The sequence below is a fragment of the Photinus pyralis genome, unplaced genomic scaffold (genome assembly GCF_008802855.1).
Source record: "Photinus pyralis isolate 1611_PpyrPB1 unplaced genomic scaffold, Ppyr1.3 Ppyr1.4_LG9, whole genome shotgun sequence".
NCBI lineage: Eukaryota > Metazoa > Arthropoda > Insecta > Coleoptera > Lampyridae > Photinus > Photinus pyralis.
The window spans coordinates 15,015,371-15,037,052 of record NW_022170878.1 but is presented as its reverse complement, the minus strand read 5'-3'; the positions used below and the strand labels follow the sequence as shown (position 1 = coordinate 15,037,052).

Below are 21,682 nucleotides of genomic sequence, written 5' to 3'. Positions count from 1 at the left end.
ACGGCGACAAGGTTAAGCATGTACAAGAAATCGTCATGTCTTTATTAATAAAATATGGGTTAGATGTGCGCGTAACGCTAATTACAGTAATGCGTAGCTGTGGTTTACTTAATACCTGTCATTATTATTGCCCATTTATCAACCGGTAGAACGGCTGATCAATGGATTGACATCGTCGTTGCTAGTTTAACGTAAAAATTAATGCGCAATTAGTCATTGGAATTAGTTATTTTGCCCATTTACCTTGATGGCCGACGTACGTGTTTGATATTCAAGGGAACTTACTTTATTTACATTTGTTTGAGTAAACTGATCACGTTGGATGCATCACGAATGGGTTCATGGAAGAAGAACTGTCATTGCGGCTAAGGTTCTCAAGTGCATATGATTGGATTCGTATCAAACAGCTTAATTAGTCGAAAGTAATTTGTTCGAAACATGGCTTGGTCGTTTTGTAGTATTTTTGCAGTCATTAAATTAATTAATGGTTTTTGGTGCATTAAATTCTGATAAAAACTGTACGCGTTACAGCTTGCGGCGTTTTTTAAGTTACACCCTGTATATATATTATTTCGGTGTAAAATAATGACGGAATATCCTGTATATGAGAATATTTCAATTTGCAATAAGGTGTTTTATTATCAGGCGAAATTTAATTAACGTACGTGTTCCGGTCCTGATTGGGAGATGCAGATTTTACAAAAAATTGGGCTTTTCGTTTGGAGAAGTGGGAACGTTTGGTGCGTTCCGTTGCGATGTTAACTAAGTTGAAAAAGGTGGTACAGTGAGGCCTTTTTTTAAGGTTCTCTTCCTAGAAAGCTAAAAGTTTTCTACGGTCCGAACAACTACCAAAAATTTGTCATCATTCATCGACCCAGTTTTGTTTGTCATCAAGTTCGGGGGTATCGTGTTTCCAGAACCTGCCAGCGTTTGTGTGTTGTTTAAGTGCGCCTGAATATCGCAAACCTTGTCCACCCAGATTATTTGGATTATTAAAAAAAACTGTAAGTACTTTTAAGATTTCTTATTTTATTTGTCGACCGTCTGGTGCGGGGTAATATGTCCAAACAAGCTTTGTAAGCGCTTCTTTCTCGCAGGGATTTCGTTTTAAGGTTCTTCATTTTTAATCAATTAATTATGTGTTTATCTGATCCATTGTGCGACCAGAATTGATGTCAGATTTTTTTGGTGTCAGGTGTAGTTAATTCTTTGGAAATTTTGGAAGTTGATTATGGCTACTGCGTCTCCCAAATTTTTAATTTAAAGTCAACATTGAGATTTTTCATTGTGACAGGGAGCTTGACATCTTTGAGGAAATTGATTACAATTCTAAATTTAAAGGTTGTTTTGTCTTCAGCATACTACTGCACACATCCATATTAAATTACGAAAAAACCACGTTTCGGCGCTAAATGAATAATGCAGTGCCCCAACGTTGGGCGCCAAATAAATAACGCTCTTACATTTTTGAGAGTAAAAATGCTTTGCGAGTAATTTTTAGACGACGTTCACGCTTGGGGGGCTTTCTTCTCCTTTTTACCGTTTTCGCCAAAGTGCCGGCTAGAAAATCCGAAAGGGAACCAACGAAACACGTTTAATGCGTTCTCCAACCAGAAATCTAGAATTCCTATGTGAAACCCGATTCGACCAGCAAATCGGAAACGGCCCACACACAATGAGACCAATCGTATGCACTGTTAAATCAGCGACTGGAAGAAACCACCACAAAACTGTTTCAGCTACCATCTTCAAATTAAATTGTTCTTACAGCACTTCGACTAAATTTCGTAAGCGAGAATACAAGTCTTAACGTTCACTTTCATCACGAGGTAAAGAAAATTCTTTAAACACTCTCTAGCTTGCTTCTATACAGCTTTAAAATTAAACAAGACAATCCTTTCAAATACTCTCAAATACTGCTACGTTTTCAAACGTCCTCTTCTATTTAAAACAATTTCCCTTTCTTTTTCACTTTCGTTCCTTCTTCCTTATCTAACAATTGCGCCTTCGAATGAACTAACACCCGATTACTTCAACGATAACACGTGCTTATCTTGAAACTAATTAGTCCACGCCGCGATAAAGTCTTTTATCACAAACCACCGGTGAAACTGCTACGATGAAAAGCTCTGGTAATGCATATACATCAGTTGGCTGCATCCACGGGATAGAACGTGATGTAACCGAAACCACCACAATCGACTTACTAAAATTTACTGTACGTTACTCTGGAACTCAAAGAGCACGCTATGGTGTTGTCCGTGAGTAAGTAAAGATACTCAAATCTTGATCTTGCGTTCTTTAAGGGTTTTTAAGAAGACTCAAGAATATTTCTAAGAAAGTTTTAGAGTACAGTCTCTACTAAATGCCTTTGTATTGTAGTCGAACGACATCTGTTACTTTTCGGTTCGGATTCGGATATCCGGGTAGAGCAAGAGCTGTGGCTATCAGGTTATATATCCGGAACTTATTAATTTAAAAAATTAAATTTTGAATACTACAAGATTACCTTTATTCGTGAATGTACCTTTTTTTCTTTCTTATTAGTTCATTCTTCAATATGCATTTTTTAAATGACAAATATTAACTGTTTGATTATATGGAAAAGAAGTTTCCTTCGCACCTCCGTTTAAGGGGCACCATCTTGGGGGTAGGATTATTACAACACGGAAAAGAACATACCTAAGAACTTAGATAAAGCCAGTTTTAACTTAGTGATCAAAAAATTTAAGACGCAACCCAAATTTTAGGTCTTGCTCCCAAGCGAAGGGTTTTGGAGCCTCGTTTTATTTGAAAAAAATGTTTGTCAGATTCTCTGTGAGCAAAGGCTGGTGACCATCAGCTTATACCAGACGACTTTGACAAGGTCCGCTTCCTGCTCGTTTATGCATTTAAAGTCCTTGGCTTTCTCAACGCAAATCGATTGAACAATACGAGCGAAACTTACGTGAACAATTTAACGTAAACATTAAGGCTAATTAACAAAAAATTACCTTCCTCCATTAATATGTATTAGTATTACATATTTGTAAATGTGTCTTAATTTCCCATTGTATTATTATAAAGAAAAAAATTAGGAAACATCGCAGCGAAGTGAGTCGCGCGGTTATTGCATTATAGAACAACAATTTCTTATGCAAAATTAAACAGGTTAAATAGATTTGTGTTAAATAAACGGAATTTTACTTTCAAATTTGTTTTTCTTTGAAAAATTATACTATGGAATGCAAGACATAAGAACCGACTTAAACGCATATTACGGGCGGAAGTATTGGGGTAAATATTTATTAGCCGCTACTGTATATGTGTTATGCCATTGAAATGGAATTTGCATATTTTATTTCTCGCATTTATCGACCGTTCTATTTTCACTTGTGCATTTTTCACTTTCATCTCTTCCGTTAGTATCTAAATAAATTGCTTCTCGCATTCTTTGTTACTTTTTTGTGCTTGATGACAGTTTCTGCCACCATAACAAACTAGAACAAGCTACTAATAATAGAGGCTCCACTAAAGTGCCCTGCGAAACTCCTTGCGGCGGTTGATAGCCAATATTTATAACCCTTATTTCGTTTGTTTCAACCATTGCGTTACGTTCACTTGGGGCAGGGTCCGTTAACTTGGCCCCCCCACTGAGAGATTTCATAGTCGTATTATTTTGAAATGAATGCGCTCGTTATGCGCTCATATGCGCCACCGATAATAACTCTTGCGCCATTATCGTTTTTTAGAAATCCGAAAAAACATTTGGGGGGGCCAAGTGAACGTAGCCCCCCCAGTACGTATTTTGTCCCTTGTAACTAGGTCACCTGATACATTTGGTTATGCGCTCAATTGCGCCACTTGAATTAGAGCTAGCGCCATTACGGTTAAGCCGTGACAAATTTTCATAAAGTGGGGGGGCCAACTTAACGTTTTTAAAAGTTACTTTTTTTTAACATCTTTTCATACGAAATTGTACTCTCAGGTATGCGCTGAAATGCGCCGTAAAAAGATATCTTTGCGCCATTATTGTTTTTTGGATATCCTTAAATATATTTGGGGGGGGGGCCAAGTGAACGGAATCCCCCATAACGCATTTTGCTACCGGTATTTGTGCCACTTGATACATCTGGTTATGAGCTCAATTGCGCCACTTGAATTAAAGCTAGCGCCATTACGGTTAAGCCATAAAAAAATTTAAAAAAGTGGAGGGTCTAACTTAGCGTTTTCAAAAGTTATTTCCGGAAGTGCGTCCATTTTGAAAATATTTTACATCGATTCGGCCTTCGGAGTAACTCCTAAATACAAATTTTTAAAAACCTACCTATTTTATTTTCCCAGAATCGTTTAACTAAAGCTCCCAAAAAAACACCCTGTATATGTTTCTGAAACACTATAATGGCGCCAAGATTTTTGTTTACGGCGCATTTTAGCGCATGATGAAAGGTACGATGTAGTAGAAAAGACATGTTAAAAAACGTAACTTTTGAAGACGTTAAGTTAGCCCCCCCCCCACTTTTTGAAAATTTGTCACGGCTTAACCGTAATGGCGCTAGCTTTAATTCAAGTGGCGCAATTGAGCGCATAACCAAATGTATCAGGTGACCTAGTTACAAGGGACAAAATACGTACTGGGGGGGGGGGGCTACGTTCACTTGGCCCCCCCAAATGTTTTTTCGGATTTCTAAAAAACGATAATGGCGCAAGAGTTATTATCGGTGGCGCATATGAGCGCATAACGAGCGCATTCATTTCAAAATAATACGACTATGAAATCTCTCAGTGGGGGGGCCAAGTTAACGGACCCCTTGGGGCAAAATTACCTTAGTTAGGCACATTGTACGCTCAGGCAAAGCAGAGATGGATCGGGGTGAATATGTGGGGTGCTGTATCTGTAAACAGACAGACACACAAACAAACAAATAAGAGGGGTAATGATTCGCGTTGCACAATATATCGCATAAACAATGTCTAACGTCTGACACGAGAGGTTATTCATATACGTAGAACTGCAATCAATACTAAAAAGAATCAACAATTCGAATGACTATCACAAAACAAAATTTGGTTCGACTATAGGTTGTTCCGAGAGTTATTCCTTACAATCAGTATGAGAAAAGGTGACATTAAGTTTTAAGAAAAAAACTATGAAATGTACAAATAGCTAAATCTGTATTCAATAGCAAAGGGAGCCCGTATAACACAGTCAAAATCTTTAGGGATATGCTTCTGCACTTTCAGCTAAATTCAACCTAATCCCCGCCCTCTCGAACTTCGCCTCAGTGATGTCTACCTCCGGAACAGTAACCACCCTGAGCCTCCCGCAGCGACTTGTCAATAGGTTGGTGATCCAGAACCTCTGGGCTGCTTTTCAGACTGCCCTGAGCCAGATCCTGGAGTTCGTCCCTCCGATCTGAGATGCTTGATCCCTGCCGTCTCACAGTGTTTCCAAATCCAGAAGATCTGGACAAAAATTAAAGCTTCTTTATGGGTACTTTTTACGTATGTGCGCCCATGTGACAAATATGTACGTCTGATGTACGTACAGTTGTGTACGATCACAAACTATAACTCTACAACGTACAACGTACGTACATGTTACACCGGCCATTTCGGTCAACTGATAATTTTGCATGTAATCATGACATGAGCACGCGCTTTGCTCTTTTAGGTCCCAAAACCGCCTCTTCTTACTTAGTTTTCTAATTTCTGTAGCTGGACGGTACGAGTGAGCCATTGCTCATTAGTATAAAAGTGGTGATAGTATAACATGTACATGGTGCGTTATTTTTGTACTACTTTGTACATACTAAGTACGTACATTGCCGTACGTACTATGTACTATTCGAAGTGTAAGTACATTACTACATCTAATGTACGTATTGCAAAAATGACGTACCGTGTACGTGAAATGTACGTACATGAATCCATAAATCCATCAAATTCACAATGGAAATCGAAAAGAACCACTCTTTATCATTTTTGGACACCCTAATAACAAAACTCCCTAAAGGCAAATTTCTTCATAGTGTTTACAAAAAACCAACACATACGAATAGATACCTCAACGCTCTTTCTCACCACCGTCCCTGTCATCTACAGAGCGTTATAAAATCATTACTCTTTCGATCACATAGTCTTTCAAATCAAGATTCTAGAAATGAAGAAACTTACTAAGATTTTAATCCAAAGTGGGTACTCCTCTATAAATATCCACAAAATAAAAGAAAAAATTCAAGAAAATTCAAATAACTCGACGAATTTAAACAATGAAAAGAAAATTCCCTTAATTCTTCCATATATAAAAGGCATCACCGATGAAGATTTAACCTTTTCGACATCTACACTAGAACTAGTTTATACCCTTCAAAATTCAAATTCTGCAGATGAAGATTGCTCAACTCCTAAATTAGATCCCATTTGGACCCTTCAAAATTCCAATTCTCCAGATGAAGATTCTCCCAGTTTGACATCTAAATTAACCTACCTACACGAAATCGTTCTAAATTTAATTAATTTATCATAAGATAGCGTACTTCATTTAGACATCATTGTCAATCTAAACTTGAAAAGTGGAAAGAGTGTTCCCCGAAACGTAGTTAGTTGCCTAAATAAATAAACTAAACACACACGAGTGATACCAGAAATAATGTCTAATAATAACTTTTTATGTTTATGTTGTAACAATCATTTTGCCCATAATTAAATGCTAATTGTGAGTAACCTATTTCTTATTAACCCAAAGATTTGTAAGATTTTGACCTGTTACTTTCTGGTATTTGCTAGTGGACTGTAAAGTAATGCCAATCATAAACGAGGCATGTGAATCTTCTCATTCTGTCAAAACTGAAACCGAGAATGATCATTTTAGGGTAGAAAAGAATTATCCAGGTTAAAATAGACACCTTGGGACAGTCACATGCTTGCACCTGTAATGGGGGAGAGTTGGTACATAATAATAAATCGGTTAAATATTAATTTAATTAGTTTCTTTTTTACCCTTAAAGGTACGATAATGGATTTAGAAAGAATTACCTTATTTTACAGTTTTACGAATATCATAATTTCTTTAGATTCAATTCCTTAAAGGGACGTTTCCCTTCCCACACCCGTCATATTTTATGAGATAGAGCAATATGTGCTGCAAAATTGATACAAGATTGCTATGCATGTATTTTTTATGCATGTTTGTTGGGTCATTTGTCTACTTAACCATGAATCATACGCCCCCTAGCGGCGAAGCTAGACACTTGAAAATAATTTCCAGCGATTTCTCTTGGCCCCATTTGTTAACATATTTTTTTCCCGAAGCTGTGCAATTAACGGTTCCATAGATATGGCCCGTGACCATTATTAATGGGACACCCTGGTGGATATTATACGGCATACAGTGTGTCCCAGGTAAAATGCTCCATAGGGAAACGGCAATGTATTTTTTCGCGAATTTAATTGTATGGTGAGGATCATTTAATGAGTGTTAGTGCTTACCCCAAAAATAATTCCCAATTGCGATACTGATTAGGTACTTATTTTTGACTAGAGATAAGATAAAGCTGAGTACCTATACATCCCAAATCTAGTACAGATAATTCGATCACGCTCTTTCCTTATCGTGTTGTTTATGATGTATTGCTTTTGTTTATTGTTTTTTCCATGCCACGCTCGAAACGTGCGAAAGGCTGGACTAGAAATTTAGAACTGCATTCTTGGTCGTAATTTTACAGTTCTGTGTGGATCTATTAATGCATACCTATAGTTCTTTTTCCCCAAGAACTATTTGGAATTGCGACTTGATTTTAAGTACCGATAAGATGCAGATACCGATACTTTACTACCGATAATTCGACCACGTTGTTGTGTACTTATCTTGACGTTTATGGTGTATTGTAAATTATGAAGACATTGGAGAAATAGCATTTTTGACCGTAATTTTTCCCAATTTGACTACATGTAGGGGAAACGTAGGTAACAATTTAAATTATAACGTTTTCGTAAGCAATTTTCCAAAATCATTTACCTGATAGCGCCCAATCTAATCTTCCTACTCACCAACAGGTATATAAAGGTATGAACTGCGTCCTAATAGGTGTATATTATTTTCGCCACGTAATGAATTTTAAACTTTTGTTAGCAACCTTTACACTATTATGGAGTTCTTCTTCATCCCAGAACTGTAAGTACCTCTGGCTTTAGGTATTTCATTGCAAACCTTCATTTACCGTTAGATTTAACATGCGTAAGTTGCAACGATAATTCAACTGTTTGTGAAGATGGAACTGTCACTAGAAAAGTAACATGCGGGTCAAGTTATGAAGTGCTCTGCTTTTCGCTGGATATGCCAGGCCGTAAGTAACCAAGATAATATGTTAATGATATTTACACTTTAAAGTTACTTAGGTTATTTAAGAGGGTGTCGTGCCAAAGAGGGACCAAGTACGTTGTGCCAAGAATTAGAAAGCAAAAATACAGGAATCAGCAATTGCAAGGAATGTACAACTAATTTCTGTAATACATTTAATTACGCGACCTAGAAATATTCTCCTTATTGTGATGTGCTTTAGATACTGTATCCTGACCTAATGTCAGCTAAATAAAACCAATAACGTGATTTTGAGGAGTGTTTATTGATTTATCTAGCTACTAATGTCATACATGAAGAATTCGTTGGGAAGGAAGAAATCTGATTCATAGACAGGATCGGCAATGACACAAATTTGTTTGGATACACATGAAAGAATTTAAACAAAATCCCTGAAAGAAAGAAAACTTACAAAGCCTGTTTGGAAATAAACCCCGCATGCAGGCGGTCGATAATTAAAATAAAAATGTTAAATTACTTACATTTTTTCCTCTAATGATCCAATGAATTCAGTCGCACTTATCAAAGACAGAAATCACTCGCCCACAGCTTTTATTGCACTGTATCTTAAATAAAATGAGAAAAATTTTCGTTGGCTCCTCGTGCGGTAGAAAACTTTTTACTTTCACACTTGACAATAACTTAAATATTCTATTGAGATTTTTATTTACTTTACTTCGAAACAGACGAACTGCGTCTTCATCAAAACGAGATTTAACCTAAGCGAATTTACACGCTCCTTTACCGTCACGGAACTAGCAGCGGCAGCCACGATTTTACGTTGATTTCAGTATTTAGGGAAGCACCACATCTGCAATAAGATGGGTCAAAGACACCGCTAATCACAATTGATAATGCCGGCTTCAAAATAACGCGTCCCAACTTACACAGAAATAACGCGCAATTCTTCGAAACACTTGCGTCTTCGTTATTAGCACCTTATCGCAAACGACCAGAGGTATCTTACATTTTAACACGTAATTTCACGTTTTAAAATTACATACACCAACTAAAACAATTTGCAAAAGTGATTGAAGCGATTAAACAAAAAAAATATGCAACTACAAGCATTCTAAAAGAAAAAACTGACACCGAGGCAACAAATTCAAATAAAATAAACCAACTTAGTGTATATTCGTAAGATTTACTTAATAAATTGAAATATTCTCTTATACAAGGTGTCTTATTATTTTATAGCATATGTTAAAATGACATCTTAATAGGTTTGAATTTCCGGGTCGATCTGAGACAATTTTTTTTGCGGGCCTCAAAAAAAAGGCAGTGCATAACCTTCCTTTTTTTACCAAAAATCGACTACACCAAAATTTCTCGGGAAAACACTTTTTCTTATTAATTTTGGTGCGTAGAATCCAAAACAATTCGTACTTTTTCGATCAGACTACTCAATCAAAAGTTATAGACTAGAAACCAATTTCGAAAGAAAATTCAAAGGGCTGTAACTTTTGAACTAGTAGCCCAATCTGGGAACTGTTTGAAATTATGGATTCTACAGGCCACATTCTATAAGAAAATTTTTTTTCCGGGTCGATCTGAGACAATTTTTTTTTCGTGGCTCAAAAAAAGGCAGGTTATAACCTTCCTTTTTTTTTACCAAAAATCGACTGCCCCAAGATTTCTCGGGAAAACACCTTTTCTTATTAATTTTGGTGCGTAGAATCCAAAACAATTCGTACTTTTTCGATCAGACTTCTCAATCAAAAGTTATAGACTAGAAACCAAATTCGAAAGAAAATTCAAAGGGCTGTAACTTTTGAACTAGTAGCCTAATCTTGGAACTGTTTGAAATTATGGATTCTACAGGCCACATTCTATAAGAAAATTTTTTCCCGGGTCGATCTGAGACAATTTTTTTTAGGGCCTCAAAAAAAGGCAGTGTACAACCTTCCTTTTTTACCAAAAATCGACTGCACCAAAATTTCTCGAGAAAACACTTTTTCTTATTAATTTTGGTGCGTAGAATCCAAAACAATTCGTACTTTTTCGATCAGACTTCTCAATCAAAAGTTATAGACTAGAAACCAATTTCGAAACAAAATTCAAAGGGCTGTAACTTTTGAACTAGTAGCCCAATCTTGGAACTGTTTGAAATTATGGATTCTACAGGCCACATTCTATAAGAAAATTTTTTCCGGGTCGATCAGAGACAATTTTTTTTTCGGGGCTCAAAAAAAGGCAGTGTATAACCTTCCTTTTTTACCAAAAATCGACTACACCAAAATTTCTCGGGAAAACACTTTTTCTTATTATTTTTGGTGCGTAGAATCCAAAACAATTCGTACTTTTTCGATCAGACTTCTCAATCAAAAGTTATAGACTAGAAACCAATTTCGAAAGAAAATTCAAAGGGGTGTAACTTTTGAACTAGTAGCCCAATCTTGGAACTGTTTGAAATTATGGATTCTACAGGCCACATTCTATAAGAAAATTTTTTTTCCGGGTCGATCACGTTTCAAAATTACATACACCAACTAAAACAATTTGCAAAGGTGATTGAAGCGATTAAACAAAAAAATTGGGCAACTACAAGCATTCTAAAAAAACAGACACCGAGGCAACAAATTCAAATAAAATAAACCAACTTCGTGTGTATTCTCTTATACAAGGTGTCTTGTTATTTTATTAGTAGTATCAAAATAACGTTTATTTTATAGCATATGTTAAAATGACATCTTAATAGGATTGAATGAGTAGGCTAAGCCGTTTTTTAACCGTAAGGATAGATAAAGTGAAACAGATGATTGTGCATTCTATAGACATCTGTCATTCTTATTTTTATTTTTGACGTCTCTAAATTAAATTCAGATAGATCAGAATTAACATCTTTCACTCAATGGTTAAAAAAATCCCTTTATCGTCTCGTATAATAAATAACTATTAATTGACGTTTACTGCTTACACAACAATATATTTTCAAAAGCCGTTCGGTTTAGGATTAATACATTTTATCAAATTTAAGATCGAAAACAATCTAACGCATAATATCGGTATGTACACGGTTTACACAAATAATACAAACATCGATATCATCAAGCAGCAAAACTTAGCTCTTAAACATAATCTTATAACAGATAACACACCACATTACAATTACACTCCCCAGATAATACTTGAAAACCACACACCAAAATTAATTTAGATGGGGCACTACTCAGAGGTAAAACTGCAATCGATCGCATTGTTCGATACTACCCTGAAACGAGAGAGAAAGTAATGAACAATAAATCTTTGGAGGAAATATACCAATAAGGAAAGCAGAATGAACTATTAAAGAGGTGAATATCGCAGTCAACTACATTTTCTTTTATTATAGCTTTTTATACAAGCAAACCCACGAAAACAATTCACGAACCGGACTTAATTTAAATTCAAATCGTTTCACACCCATTGATCAACGGAACAAAGTATTAGTACGTAGGTAGAGAATGGGCCCAATAGGTCTTTAATGAGTACGAGCGAATTTTCTTTAAGCGAAAGGTCAAATTAGATTTCACTTAAAACATTTGGTGTGGTAAGTCGGCGAGTGTCAATGTCAACAAAGGAATTTACCATGATTAATGTTCTCGGATTGTTAGTATTTCGTCCGTAACGTCATTTCGTCGTATTCAAACCAAGACTGTAGGTTCGTTTTTTCGCAAAATACAGGAAAGTTCAAGGTGCGTGACATTGGACACTTCACACTCCAAATAACTTTTTATGTTTATGTTGTAACAATCATTTTGCCCATAATTAAATGCTAATTGTGAGTAACACCCACAAACAGTAGTTTGTACACCTATTACCTTATTGTCCCAAAGATTTTGACTTGTTAGTTTCTAGTATTTGCTAGTGGACTGGAAAGTAATCACTTTATAGTAGAAAATAATTTATTCAGGTTAAAATAGACGCCTTGGAACAGTCACATGCTTGCACCTGTAATATGGGTAGAGTTGGTACATAATAATAAATCGGTTCAATATTAATTTTGTTAGGTTAATTCTTTTTTGCCCTTAAAGGTACGATAATGGATTGGAAACACTACTTTTAGATAGAATTACCTTATTTTACAGTTTTACCAATATCATAATATCTTGCACATTCAGCTCGATTGCGATCGTAGTTCCTGACGGTCGTTCTTCTAGGAGGACCCATTGAATGGACAATCCGATACTTCTTTGGGGGAGGCGATCCCACGAACTTTCGCTGGATTCGGTTCTTCTATACATAAAAAAATATAAACGGTACGGCGGCAGGGAATGGCGGAACTGGAGTGCTTCGGGCGCCACCAAAAGTTTTTGCTTTCTCTTGCTTCCACACAAGACGCGGTCAGCGATGGCAAGCTCCAGGTAATTCGAATGGAGAACGGCGGTCAATTATAGAGGGCAAGTGGTGGGCGGCTACTGGTGAATTCTAAAACTTCATGCGGGAACAGTAAACAATCGAATTGGTTAGCGGTTTCTACGGGAAAGCAAATGCAGGAAGCAGACAAGCATGCACCTTATAAAAAATTCTGGTATGCCATAGGGGAGAACGACGGTTTTTCCAACTGGCACAGCGGTTATGTACATCCAAAAATTACAACTTCTTTAATTAATGACGTCTTTCCCAGACGTCTTAAAAATGCGGGACCGGTGTCAAAATTCAAGTTCAGAGGCGCACCTAACGGATATAATCTCAATTTAATGGAAGGCTGTTATCTGTAACCTTTTCAACTAATTACGTTTAATTATTGTAATTTCCAGAATGAAATTTCTAATTTCTAATCAGACGAGGTGTACTGCAACACAATTAATTAACTACGGTTAAATGGCCGGATTAAAATTCCAAAATTCGGTAATCCCATAATTTCCATTGTAACATGGAATTTCAGGTCAATCGCAAAAGGTCTGCGATATGGAAATAAAGTGGACGATCTTGCAGTTTTGTTCCTAGTTTTCGCTTCGGAAACTAAAATCGGTTATGAATGAATGAAGGGAACTGAAATCATGCAATTTTCTCACGTTTTCCAAAGTACGAGAGCTTTCGAAGGCTGCAAAAATTAAACAATTAGAAAACTGAATAAATATGTTCGGCATCAGGTTTTCCTTATCAGCGGTTAAAACTGCTCTACAAATTGAAACATTACTCTTATTACAAACCACCACTTCCACAAATCTGCTTCTTCCAGTATTTACAAATAAAGTGCCAATCATAATCCGTTATCTCTTCTAAATGCGATAAAAACACGCACGTTAATTAAATTTGGTCCGATAACAATACCTCTTATTGCAAATGACCAGATGTACCTACATTTTACAATTAAATAAGCAAATCTAGATAAACAATGTACAACACTGATAAAATAAAAATAAAAATTATACTATTACAAACGATTCTAAAACGAAACGCAAATACGGAAATACAAATTCAAGTAAAATATACCAATTCTTTGCTTAATCGTAAATAAATATACATATACAGGGTATTTCGTAATTATTTTCGGTGGTCAGACGCCACATGATGTTGATGGCTAAATTTATTAAAAACGATTGATTACACATTGCTTTTATTGCATGGTATCTTCAGTAAAAATCTATTTAGTTGTTTGTATTGTAATTAATAGATGAGAAAGTGCCTACTATTTCAAATTTTATAACTAAATTCAAGGCGGGTGTTGCTAATGTATAATTGTATTGCAACGAAATCGTGATAGCAGATATATAGGTACTAAGATTTATTATAAACAAATCATAAGGCGGATGTGGTCGGCGATGCGTGTCCAAGTTTCTATTAAAAGACAAAGTGAACGTTTATTAGCCATAATAATAAAATGTTAAAACTAAAAATTACGCTACACCACTTCCAGTTGCTCACAAGCTGTTAGCAAACTAATGTGTCGGTATTGTACTACTTATTGCGTTTACTTTTGTGCGAGGATTGGAAATTCGTAATTAAACGTAATTAATGAAAAGATTGGGTAAGTTTTAATGCGATACTAATTTTTCCGGATTTTTTATTGCCACCGGAATGAGTAATTAATTATTTTTTATGTTTCGGCCTATTTGCATCCTTTCCCGGCGGATTTTGGCCCATAAGACTTCCCGTTTAATTATTATTTACTCCAATTATATAATCGCGGGTACGGTTGAATTAAATTTCTCGAGGATAAGTAAAATTTGTAAATTTATGCTCTGGTTAACGCGATACATAATCTTTGAGGTTCTGCTTTGAGAGGACGTGGAAGCAAAATTGTAATTATTCAAGCTTCCCTTTGGAGCACTTTTCTGTAAAATTTCTTGAAAGTGAAGGGATCCAACCTTCATTCCACTTGGCACATAACTCGCTAATGATCAAACGGTGTGGTACATACGGTGCAAATTGGTCTATTGTACTCCCTAGTTTCAATTTCTCTCCCTTAAAATGTCAATATGTCGAGTAGGGGCATTTCAAGGTCCAATTATCAATTGGGGTTGGCCATTCTCTAACGGCTCTTGACTTCTTAGAGTAACACCACGTCCGAAATATTGAACCTTACTTTGGAAAATATGTTACTTTTTCGGCCAATCGAAGCCTCTGGCAGATTCTTGGTGATGATGTCGTCCAGGTAGATTAAACAAACTTCCACGATAACCCTTTTAGCATATTATTTTCCATGAGACGTTCAAACGTCGCGGGCGCGTTACACAATCCAAACGGCATGCCCGTCAAATGCCATAATCCCGATCCGACCGTAAATGCTGTCTTCTCCCGATCTTCTGGTTCCATCTCCACTTGCCAATAACTGCTTTTTAAATCAAAAGTCGAAAAAAACCGGATATCGTATCAACGTGTCGCAAATTAGTGGAAGTGGATAGCCATCTTTTGTTGTCACGCCATTGAAGCGGCCATCATCGACAGTCGTATTGGCCCATCCTTCTTTTTAACCAATACCACAGGCGCAGCCCAAGGACTATTAGATGACTCGATAACACCTTCAGATTCCATGTCTCTTCCGCTTCCTCCAGTTTTGCTAGCTGGAAGAGGTCTAGGTGAGTGTCTAATTGGTTGTGCTTTCTCGGTGTTTATCTTGTGCTGCACCAGGTCTGTCAATTCTTTACACGTGTCATTAACTCTCCCACCTAATTTTTCCGAATATGCACTCCAATTCAAAAACCTGAAACGGACCCAACGCAAATTAAACTTCCGCTACTTTTTTATACATGTAAAGTGGTACCAGAAAAGCCGTGCCTGCGTAAGATCGGTTTTTAAGAGCAGTAACACTGTGGCGTGTTGACCCTTATCTGCTTGCACACTCGTTTCTTACCTAAAAGCGCTTCATTCTATTACATATTAGTTCCGATCTCTTTCACTATGAAGCCCATACACGTATAACATTTCGGAGACTGAGAACTGACGGGAGGGATAGACCTGTTCGTTTCATTTCAGTTCTTAAAATTCCTATGTATAAACAAGTGTGTCAGTCAGTTATGCACTCAGTTCAGGGCTACAAAGAACTGAAACGGCTGAAAATACTGAGAACTAACGGATCGTGTAAAACATACCCTTTTCGAACTGAAACGAGAGCTGAACTGACGTAGGACTGTGTAAAAGGCCCTGGTATTAAGGGTTGAAATGGCTTGCGGTTTACTGAACCAATGTTTAAGACTCCACGACAACTGCAGTGAAATGGCCTGCAGTTTACAGAACCAGAATTTAAGGCTCAATTCTGGCATTACTGACAGCTGCAGTAAACGTTTTACAACTACTAAACTAGCACATATTTCTTTCAAATACTCCAATTTATGTTCATGAATTGATAAAAGTACAGAAATACAATTGTGTCAACCTTAACTCTCATTAAAGCATATCCTTAGATCACTCCCCCAGTTGCATGTTTCGGGAATAATAAAGGCTACGCCAAATGTATTTATTTCAATTAATGAGGGTCAAATGAAAAGAAGTTACCGTGCAACACTGTGAGATTCGATTTTCCCTAACAGTGTCAAACAATATTGCTCTTTTTTACTTACCGAGTTTCATTGACAGACTGCCCGACGGCTTACTTTAGATATTAAAACAATATTCATTCCCTTAGAACCACATTAAGTCGAATCGTATACTGAAAGCGATCACATGCATTGACCTGTTGTACACCTCAGAGGGACAATATATACAGAGGGGGTTCTTCATCCTCATGGCACTTTGATGTTTTATTCAGGGATCATTTCCAATGAATTGTATTTAGACCTTTGATTCTGAGTTTATCTTTAACCAGTTTCAATGCATTACCCCTTAATACCGAGTGTAGCGGCGGTAGGTTTAGAAGGGTTTCTATTATTCCAAAGCAGGTCAACTATTGCACTCTGTTTAGTTTCATTTCCACAATGATACACGCGGATAACACCCGTCCCTTCGGGCACCCCATCATAGTGCGTACCCCCACGGTATTCTGGTTAACAAGCAGCGTGGATATTTCTATTTTTAAACATGCAGGACTACTAGCTGCAGACTACCACGTGTACTGCTCTGTTGTCAAAGTCCCCCTCCCTCTCCCAATATCTAAGAAGGCACCCAGTTCTAATGACGGATTACGTCTTCAATCAATGAAATAGGATGGAACGCATGAATAAGAATAGCGCGAAAAAACGTACGCTTTCCAACCGTCGCAACCCACCTATCAGCAGCCTGTCGTTGATTCCTGGTATAGTAGGAAACACTACTTACACAAAGACTTAATCTCCTTCCGGTTTTCACAATAAAGCGCCATTCGTAATTAGCCTTGATAACCCCAGCTTCGACAGAACGCGTCCCCACTTACGCCCAACTATTGCACACATTTCTGAATTCCTGCAACCCTCTGCTATAAGCGGAAAAACACGCGCGTTAATAATTCTCGTCCAATAATAAAACCTCTTATCGCAAAAGACCAGATGTGCCTACGTTGTAACACGCAATTTCACGTTTTAGAATTAAATCATCAATTACGCAATTACAAGCAATTCTAAAAGACTGGAGAAATACCGAAACAAACCAATTCTGTACTTAGTTCGTAAATACCCCCCTCCCTCAGGCATCCGGGAAATTGGTTTTTATATTTAGAGGTGTCAAAGTCTTTATTTATACACCGATTTCGTCGGGGAAGTGGTGCATGTTTGATGAACACATGCATTTGGGCCTAGGCATGTCAATATCATAATCGCCGATTTTATTGCAAAATCAACTAAACGGAGTATTTCGATGCCTATTTTGACTGAAAGGTGTCAAAATCGCTATTGGAGGCTTCATAGTCATCTTCATTGTCTTCGGTTTCCTTATGGTCTTGAAGTTGACGATGTGGGCGATGCCCACAGGCCTCCCCAAGGTGCCCTCAGGTCTGATCCGTTAGGACAACTAACTATTGTCCTTTAAAGTCTTTTTTATTTTTTTTATTTTTTTTTTGAGTGGGCAGGGTTTCACCCAAGGCTGCTCTACCAACCGATCCCACTATGCATTTACAAATATCTATGCCCGAACCCGGATTCGAACCAGGGACCCTTAGTACCACAATTCAGCTTTATCTGAACTGCGCCACACGGGCCACACTTCCATCTACTTGTTGGGGTGGACTTTAGGTGCTTTGTAACACGTTGAGAGGTGTCTCTGTTGAAGTGATGTTTTTGGTGGGTGCCAAACTGCCAACATAGCACTGCTCTCCCCCACCTTGCTACTTTAACTTCCCACGTTGGGCCGAATCGCGGATAATTTCAGCCTAGAGGGTCATTTTGGGGATGAAACACCTGAAGCGAAAACCACATTCGGTTGGAAACATTTTTTATTCCATTATCTTGAGACCTCTTTAAAGAAAGCGCGTTTTTCGTACCTACGTGCAGGCTCGGATTGGGCATGGGGCTATGTGGGCCTGGGCCCATAGCGGCAAATTTTTAGGGGCACAAAAACCAAATTTGGGAAATAATTCTACACTATTTAATTAATATAAAAAATGTTTTTACTACTAAATAAATTAAAATCTGAGCAAATTCGGAGAAAAGAAACCGTATTAACACTTTTTTTGTAAAAAGTAAAAAAACATATTTTTAGAAACAAATTTTCGTTGGGGTGCTAAAATGCTTTCAATATTGTATTACGTTGAGACTAAGATCGCTTTCAAATTTCAGGAAGAGCACGGACAAAGTTAAGTGTGGGCACAAACAAGTACAGAAATACAATTGTGTCAACCTTAACTCTCATTAAGTCATATTCCTAAATCACTCCCCCAATTGCTGCATTATGCTTTTATTTCTAAGCAACTAGACCACACGCATGTTGCGGGAATAATAAAGGCTACGAACGATTATTATGTATTTAATTCAATTAATGGATGCTAAATGAAAAGAATTTACCGTGCAACACTCTGAGATTCGATCTTCCTTAACGGTGCCAAAGAATATTGCTCATTTTTAATTACTTTGCTCTACCGAGTTTCATTGACAGATTGCCCGACCGCTTACTTTACAAATTAAAACAATATCAATTCCCTTAGAACCACATTAAGTCGACCTCAAAGGGACAATATATGCAGAGGGGGTTCTTACCCCTGGTTAGTTACACCCCTTTAAAAGCAGATGACAGCATCTCCTGAGCGAAAATTAGCAATGCCAGTTTTTGCTATTTGTTTGTGTAACTCTTATTGTATTTCCTCTATGCTACTACTTAAATCAAAAGCATTACGTTGAGACTGAGATCGCTTTCAAATTTCAGGAAGAGCACGGCCATGAGGGGCTGGTTCGACGCGTTCCGATATGACGGCGGGCCGACGCTTTACAACTTTAACAATCGAACGGCCGTCACCGGCGACGTAACCCTGATCACCTTCCTCGCGATCTTCTGCACTCTATACGTGGCATTCCTAATCGTCTTTCCCGGAATACGCAAAGAGGTAAGTGAGGTTTGGTGGCGCAATGGATGAGACGGTATAGACGATATCATTTCAGAGATTCACGACGTTTTTCTTCGTCACCCTTAGCCTGTTCGTCGGAGGTACGATTGTCGGTAAGTTGCGGTCGGTTTTTAAACTCGCAAATCGCTAAAAGGTGAGTCGTAGTGACCATGGTCGGATCCGCCTGGCACGTGGGGTGTACCGCTATTTCGAGTACGTACCGCGCGTTCTCGAAGGAGAAAATCAACGCCAGTTTGGGGGTGCACATCGGACTGAGGCACGTGAACGTCACTCTTCACGGTAACTCATCCTATGAAATTGACTTCAACGAACAATTCATGTGGCTGACTTCGGATAAAATGGGCACGACGTTCAAGGAGGCGATTAAACGAGGCCTACCTTTCCCAATACTGACAGTCGCCGAGTACTTTAGCTTGGGACAAGAAGGTCTCTCCTGGGGTGGGCAGTATAGGGCCGCCGGTTATTTTGGATCCGTAATGCTGTGGTTCGTCCAAATGTTATCGTGGTCGGTGTACATTTCCACTTTTAGGGCTTCCCTGGTGACGTGGCTGCTGATGAACTTGATGATACTCGTAGTTCCTCGCTATGGCGCTTTGTTAATGACATTTTGTGGTATTTTACTTTTAGCGACCGCGTGCGGATACTTCGGCATGCTACCGGAGGCGCCGCTTATCATTCACCTCGAGGGTAGTGCCATTTATCTCCATTTAGGGTGGTGCTTTTGGTTAGTGTTCATTGCAGGTAATCGCTTAGATCTTGAGTAAGTTGTGGTAGTTGATGGTGCGGTTGCAGGAAGTGTCTGCCTTTTCACCGGGGTTATCATCACAATTATAGAGATTGTGTATCCGCACAGCTTCTCGACGATTCTCGAGGTTAACTATGATACCCCCTACGATCGGCACATTATCATCGAGGATAGTCACGGCAAACGTTTCCAAAAGAAACGTTCGAGCAACAACAGCAAGCTGGAGGAACCAACCGGCTTCAGTTCGCGGATTTTAAGGCAAGTATGCGAGTTACCACAGTCGCGTGCTTAAACGTCGTGCTTCAGGCGCCTGTCCTCCAAGACGCGCGAGTCCGAGAAGCAGGGAATCGACAGTCCCGCTTTCGAGCTATCCACTCCAAAGTCGTCTTGGAGGTACCCGTACCAAATAGGCGAAGAAACCGCGACTTGCCATAGGAATTTTTTAAATGGCTCGTCTAGCAATGTGTCACCAATTCAGAAGAGTATTTCAAGACTGAAACCGAGTAAAGCACCCGATGATGGTCTGTGGTGAACGTTGTGATCGGACATTCCTCTTATAGTGCAATTTTTATTTAAGTGATTCCATTGTGATATTTGTTAATCATAGATTATGACTACTGCCATATTGATCTTTGAGTCGATTTTTATTGTTAGCACTTATTTATTAAAAATCGATGTTACAAAATTATGTTGTTAAGTAGTACCTGCAAGAAATTAAATTTTAATTAAAAAACTCATATTTACAGTATGTATACTTTGCTTATAGAATTCTGCTTCTGCGTCTACCTGAAAACGGTTGCCTTTTAACATCTTTGTCAATGGCTCAAAGATCAGGAAATCGAAAGGTGACGAGGACGCATGCTGTAAAATCCTTCACATTTGCTGCAAATTTTTCATTACTATGTCATCAGGCCGAGCATTGTCCTGATGCAAAATGACACCATCCGAAAGGACGTTTCAATTGAACAAGTCTCCTATTCATTGATTGAACCCTTCCTTAAAAATCATTTTAAAATCCATCGTACCTGAGATAAAAGTTTCAAAATCCCCTAAGAATTTAAAAAAAAAATGTGATGACATACTCCTAGTGTTAGGCACCACATCTTACAGGTCGACTTTTTATAACAAACAGTCAATAGTTGAGTACGTTGGGCCTGGGTGCGTGCAGAACTAACTTGCCTATTGGTGATGTAAACTCCTTGCCACTTTAATGACATCTCTTTCTATAAAAATCAAACTAATCGCTTATATCAAGAATTTGGACACACTAGAAGACCCAAGCTTTGTTACCTCCCTACGGGCCCCACGAGGGGTCAATTGGCCCCTTTCAACTGCATTTTGTGTTTCCGAGGGTGTTTTTAGATTTAGAATTTATTTGCTGTTGACCATACCAAAAATCGACTACACCAAAATTTCTCGGGAAAACACTTGTTCTTATTAATTTGGGTGCGTAGAATCCAAATCAATTTGTACTTTTTCGATCAGATTTCTCAATCAAAGGTTATAGACTTGAAACCAATTTCGAAAAAAAATTCAAAGGGCTCTAACTTTTAAACTAGTAGCCCAATCTTGGAACTGTTTGAAATTATGGATTCTACAGGCCACATTTTATAAGAAAATTTTTTTTTCCGGGTCGATCTGAGACAATTTCTTTTTCTGGGCTCAAAAAAAGGCAGTGTATAACCTTCCTTTTTTACCAAAAATC

At 37.9% G+C, this 21,682-nt stretch overlaps 1 protein-coding gene across 2 annotated transcripts in view; it reads left to right on the top strand.

Annotated features, from left to right (window-relative positions):
* The window catches only part of LOC116180425 (dual oxidase maturation factor 1), a 31,608-nt gene extending 10,888 nt beyond the window's left edge, over positions 1-20,720 (top strand). Inside the window, exons 1-7 of one of the 2 annotated variants that reach the window (XM_031500396.1) lie at positions 14,185-14,294; positions 19,034-19,211; positions 19,267-19,324; positions 19,377-19,716; positions 19,762-19,973; positions 20,025-20,235; positions 20,284-20,720. In XM_031500396.1, the coding sequence (XP_031356256.1) occupies positions 19,047-19,211; positions 19,267-19,324; positions 19,377-19,716; positions 19,762-19,973; positions 20,025-20,235; positions 20,284-20,509 (1,212 nt within the window). In that variant the 5' untranslated portion in view covers positions 14,185-14,294; positions 19,034-19,046 and the 3' untranslated portion in view covers positions 20,510-20,720. Of the gene's footprint in view, positions 1-14,184; positions 14,295-19,033; positions 19,212-19,266; positions 19,325-19,376; positions 19,717-19,761; positions 19,974-20,024; positions 20,236-20,283 lie in introns of those variants that run through there. The other variant, XM_031500394.1, reaches the window with a different exon arrangement.
* Positions 20,721-21,682: the final 962 nt, after the last annotated feature.